Source organism: Stegastes partitus, unplaced genomic scaffold (assembly GCF_000690725.1).
Source record: "Stegastes partitus isolate 25-593 unplaced genomic scaffold, Stegastes_partitus-1.0.2 Scaffold651, whole genome shotgun sequence".
NCBI lineage: Eukaryota > Metazoa > Chordata > Actinopteri > Pomacentridae > Stegastes > Stegastes partitus.
The window spans coordinates 87,752-93,544 of record NW_007578382.1 but is presented as its reverse complement, the minus strand read 5'-3'; the positions used below and the strand labels follow the sequence as shown (position 1 = coordinate 93,544).

General features: G+C 41.3%; 1 protein-coding gene across 1 annotated transcript in view; it reads left to right on the top strand.

The window, feature by feature from the left end:
- Positions 1–926, top strand: part of LOC103363304 (fibroblast growth factor 10-like) — an 18,532-nt gene extending 17,606 nt beyond the window's left edge. Inside the window, exon 3 of the mRNA XM_008290000.1 lies at positions 36–926. Coding sequence (XP_008288222.1) covers positions 36–236 — 201 coding nt within the window. The 3' untranslated portion in view covers positions 237–926. The remainder of the gene's footprint in view (positions 1–35) is intronic.
- The last annotated feature ends 4,867 nt before the right edge of the window (positions 927–5,793 follow it).

Here is a 5,793-nt window from a genome sequence, read left to right as displayed (position 1 = left end):
ACATCCCACTAATGCCCCGTGTTTCTCCTCCACAGAGGGACTTTGGTCCGGACTGCCGACTAATCGAACGCATCGAGGAGAACAAGTACAACACCTACGCTTCGGCGGAATGGCGCAACAAGAAGAAGCACATGTTTGTGGGACTGAACGCCAACGGAAAGCCAATGAAAGGAAAGAGGACACGGAGGAAAAACACAACCACTCACTTCCTGCCCATTGTGGTACAACCGCGATGATTGGACGTATCGGCCAAGAAAGCGGCTCTGCAGACTGCAGGGTGTCGGACATTTCTGGAGCTACAGGACAGTGACGGCTACATTGGACAGATCTGACTCGGATCTGTATGATGCACTGAGGAGGAAAAGAAAGGAAACCTATAGACTTTTTCCTCTCTGTTGGATAAAGACATTTCTATTTTTAAAGAAAGAAATAAGATATATCGGTATACAATGTATATATTATTTTCTGTTTTAAGTTATAAAGTACACTGGCACAGTAAAAAATATGAAAAGAAAATGACTTCTGTGCCAAAATGTGATTCAGTAACTCACATTTCTAGGTTTGTGTACATGTGAAAGGCGTGACTGGGGAAGAGATGAAACGACAAAAGATGTCAGAGAGGGAAGTGGAGGAAGTATTACTGGAAAGCTGTGCGACGGAGGAGGAGAAGAAAAGACAAGAAAGCCCGGAAAGAAAACGATTGCAGAGCCGAAACAACGTAGTCAAGAAAGCACCGAAACAGCAGCAAGTCTAACACTATCATGTTTTTTTTTTTTCTTCAAATTTATTTATTTTGTATAATATTTAACAAAAAAGAACAAAAACATAAAAAGGACAAATTATTGTCTTTTTTACCATTTATGCTTCTCTTTTTGAATACTAATCATTTAAACCTGAATAAATATAAAGAATATATTTGTCTTTAACTTGTTTGACTGACTTTTTGATTATTTTTTGACATATTTTCTGGTTGGTTTTGTATAATCACAGCAAACACAACACTTAGAATTAACATATATAACTCACTGCAAGTTTGACAACAAAACAACAACAAAATGAAATCATTTATCAGAACCAGAACCTGTCTGAAACTTAAAACTTTCCAACAGTCTTCAAACTATCATGTGTGACTTTTTGTTTTCATCAGGAAAAATCAACCAAATCCAAGCTGAAAATCGGGACATTTCATCCAAATCACTTTATATTAATCTGCTGTAAATATTTGCCAAAAACAAGCGGTTTGCGGAAACCAAATCCTGCAAAAACAGGAAATTCTGCACTCCCTGAGAAAACCAAAAAAGCAATTACTGAGTCAACCAATAGTCAGATTTTTGGCTGAGCTACAGGTTGTGTTTGCACAGAGCAGATAGAATTAATGACCTTTAAACTATATACAGTGTTCAGAACCACCATTTTCCTCTTTATTAGTTGCTGCACATATTGATTCCAGGTTTTTCCCATTTTTGTAGAATGCATAATCAAAGAAATGAGACTTTCATTTTATTCTTCTTTTATGATTTATGGCATTATGGTACACTGCACATAACACGATTATGAGTCCTCTGTACTTTAAGCTGTGGTTGTATTGTTTCCATAGAGGAGTTTAAGTTGGAGTGAAAAATGAACCCAAAGTGAGTAAAAATGTGAAGCAATACAAAAAAAAAAAAACGCCAAGAAACTGCTTGGGTTCCAGAGCATTAATTAAATGATAAGTTTACTGATTTAATACAAAATTTTACGATCCACAGTGCTGAGTATTAAAAGATAATGTGACATTGTTCTACTAATACTACAGGTTATGTGAATACATACTATAAATGCCGTGATTAGACTCTATGTTTAATGTAGGTATATAAGTAGAGTATCCAAAGACATTTCATGAAGGAAAAACCATTGAGTTTAAATGTAATATATGTATCATTGGGATAATAGGAGACTAATGCCTAAACTTTATTAAATAATATTAAAACATGCTCCACTTGCTGGCTTTTCCCTGAAGCTTTCGACCACACCTGTATTCACACTGAGGAGAATCGGTTTCAGATCCATCTATTGACATAACATTTACATAATAATCTTAATTTACGGCGCACTAACAAGCCTTTTCTGAAGCTTTCAACCACATCGAATGGTCTTCATTGCTGGATGGATGCTGGAGAAGGCAAAGTGATGAACGCCGTGCATAGCTGAAAGCTTGACAGCAGCAGTTTCTTGGCGTTTTTCTTTTTTTGTGTGTCTTTTACATTTTTATTCACTGTGGGCTCATTTTCTCTTCAATATAATAAGTTCTGCACCTCAACGGAAACAGCACAACCATCGATAAAAGTAGAGAGAACTCAAAAATGTGTTCTCTGGAGTGTGACACTGCTACAATGCCATAAGTAATAACAATAAGAAGAACAACTTAAGTTGAATTTCTTGTCATGTAGAATGAAGTTGGGTTTTTTGGGGGCCTTTTTGCCTTTATTAGATAGGACAGTCGAAAGAGAGACAGGAAAGTGGGGGAGGAGAATGGGAGAAGCAGCAAAGGACCATGAGCAGGATTCGAACCCATGTCCGCTGCATCGGTGACTACAGCCCCTGTACATGGGTCACCAGCTCAACCAGCTGAGCCAAAGCAGCGGCCCCAATAAAGTAATTTTTAATAAAACATCCACATTTTTTAACTTAGATCTGGTCGGTTTTCCCGATGAAACCAATAGCTGCACAGAAGTAGTTCAAGGACCATTGGAAATTTGACGATTCTTCCTGTTTTTACAGTTTAATGCTCGGATGAATGGTGTTATTCTGGAGATCAAAACAAAAATAAGACGTCTCTCAAACCCATCAGCAGGTTTCGAGGTTCAGAGGGTTAATATAACGTTAACACAACGCTGTCAAACTACTCTTTCAAACATCAGGAGTGACACTCCATGCCTAAGCTAGAGAATATTTTGGCAACTTAAAAACATCATAATTACCTTTCTGGATAATCAGAGTTTGCAACAAACTGAGTAAACACCAAGCGGAGTGCTTTTAAAAGCAAAAGGCGTGAATCGGGAATCTGCAAGAAATTAGGCCTTTGAAAGGAGCCCAGCAGACAACCTGGCTGATTAGTTCAGGGGTTTTGGTTTCTCGCTGCAAAATCCTCTCCCTTACAAGTACACATGGCAAACATGGCTTCCTGGAGGATAAACACTGTCTTTTATGTGATAACAACAAAGACAAAACAGGCTTAAGAAATGGCCGACATGCACACACACACACGCAGTCGGGGTGAAGAAGTGTGTGCATCAGTGTGGTCCGAGCAGCTGGGAAAAGCCTCCTCCTTGACCTTACGTGTCTGAAACCTGTTGCTGTACCCCCCGAGACAGAAAGACACATGGAGCAGGGCATATGGTATAACGTAAATATCACTCCTTTGTTTATCACCTGATTCTAATTAACTATGATGTCATGTTTTCTTTATTCCTCTTTTGCTTTTTTCCCTCTCTTTTTCTTTGACTCGCTCTCCGCTGTTGTTGCCGTCCGGACCCTGCGATTTCCCGTCCCCGCCGCATTCGCGTATGATGTTGTTTTTTTTCTCCCCCCACTGTTTTTTAAACTTTCGCCACGTCTCGCTAAAGTTCGCGTAGATTCCGGCGCACGGCGGGATCAAACGTTAGAACAAGGTTATCGGAGAATCACGGCGAGTCTCCCCTCTGCTCAGGGCTGCGGCGGTCGTAGTTTTGTTCGTCGCATCCATCACTTTCAACCCTCTGCCATCTGTTTCTCCGCCAGTGTGTGTGTGTGTGGAAGTAAGTTAATTTCCGAGTATGATGGAATCCGCCAGAGATGGTCCATCCCCGCTGTGTTTATTACAAAAAGGTCCTCGATCCTCTTATTGTGCTCAGGAATCCTCAGCGTCTAACACTCATGTCAAAACGTGAGTAAGTATGATGCATCAGAGGGAGATTCAGATTTCCTTTCATCCTCCCAGGGCATCTAGTCCTTTGTTTATATGATTACTTGGGTGTTCTGTAAACGACATATCAAGTACAATTACTTTGAAATGTGTTCAAGACACTGATACCCCCTCCTCTTTCCACCCCCCACCCTTCCTCCCTCCCTCATAAAGTTCAAGGGCTGGCATTCCAGCCCAAGATGTCTTTATTATTTGGTGGTGCAGCTTCAGAGATGTAAAACATCCCGTTTAAGCCCCTTCGTTGGAACACGGAGTGAAACTTAGATATTCGAAACAAATTTGTCCGCTTGTTCATTCAGGAGAAGCTGGAATCGAGCTCGCATACATAACATGTGTAGCCCCGTTGGAAGAGCTCGATGTGTTTTTATTGCGACTTTAACATGACTTAATGCGCTCTTGCCTTTACCCGTAATGCATAACAAGGCCAGACTTTAAAACCGGGGCATTTATTCAACACAGATGTTTCACGCTGATTATCAATCCCGATGATACCCGAGTTCGCCGGCACCGAGCCACCAATCCCCGTTTTTTTTTCTGCAGTGCGTCCTGACATGTTTCTAAAAACTGTTTGCTGTGTCATTTTTTTCGTGTTGTGCTTGGGTATGTTTGGTTAGTGTTTGGTTTGTTGAGGCATGTGGCGAGGGCTCAGTATGCGGTTTCTGTTTTGACTACATCAGGATCTATCGGACCTGTGTCGGACCTCAAATGAAACGTACACCATCGGCTTCACACGTTCACAGCTCCTCTGTTTGCTCAGAGAGTCTTGTGGCCGCGCTACCTGACCGCAGCAGCAGCTGTGAATATTTTACATCCTGGTGAGAGGGGGAGAGAGAGCCAGAGAGACAGAGGAGGGGATAGAGAGAGAGAGAGAGAGAGAGGGAGGCTGCAAGAAGCTCTGAATCGGAGAAAGACGTGTGGGTTTGGAGGAGAGGTGAATAACTGAAAGAACCACAGTCCTGGGGGCATTTACAGCAGTCGAGGGCGGAGGGGGGGGGAGCGCGAGAAAGAAAGGGAGGAGGGGGAGGGATGTTTGCTGAGGGGAGGCAGTTTGAACGGGATGCCAAAGGGGTGAGAGGAGGGGGCGAGCAGGGAAGAGGGAAAAAGGGGTGATGGGGGCAATTAAAGAAGTTGCCAGAAAATTTGGAGGAGGATGGGGGGTGACTTGAAGGGGTATTTGCAGAAGTAAAGAGGGTTTNATGTTGTCTACACCTAAGAGGTCAATTATAAAAATGTAATTCTTTTACGATTTACAGCATTATTTCTTTGTTATACTGCACATTATACATTTTTGAGGTCTCAACACCCCTAATCATGGTTGAGCTATTTCCATATATGCGCAGGGCTTCATATTGCAGTGAGACATGAGCCCACACACATAGAAACAGCTCAGACGATTTAAAGAATACTTAAACTTTACAGCTGTGGCTATGTAATATAAAAGCAGTCTGACTCAGGAATTAACCATGTTGAGTTTACAAGGGGGCGACAAAATTTAACTCTGAGAAATCCACAGATGTCATCAGTCAAGTGCAGAAGCAGAGCCATGTGTGCAGCGCTCTACATGGATGTGCATTCTGTTTAATTACATTGTCATTTCTTTTTAATTGTGCGGTGAAAACGTTGAGGGGAAAACAATCGGCACAATTCCTCACAACCAAGAATGTCTGGTTAGAAAACAATCAGAACAGTCCGTGTAATATGAAATAAGAGAAAAACTAGAGAAGCTAGAGACTGTTTAAAATAGATTCAGACATTTTTTAAATCAGTAAATCCACTAATTGTTTCAGCTATGCATGTGTTCAGTTACACATCATGTTGCAGCTGAACAGTTCATTTCTCAGCACTATATT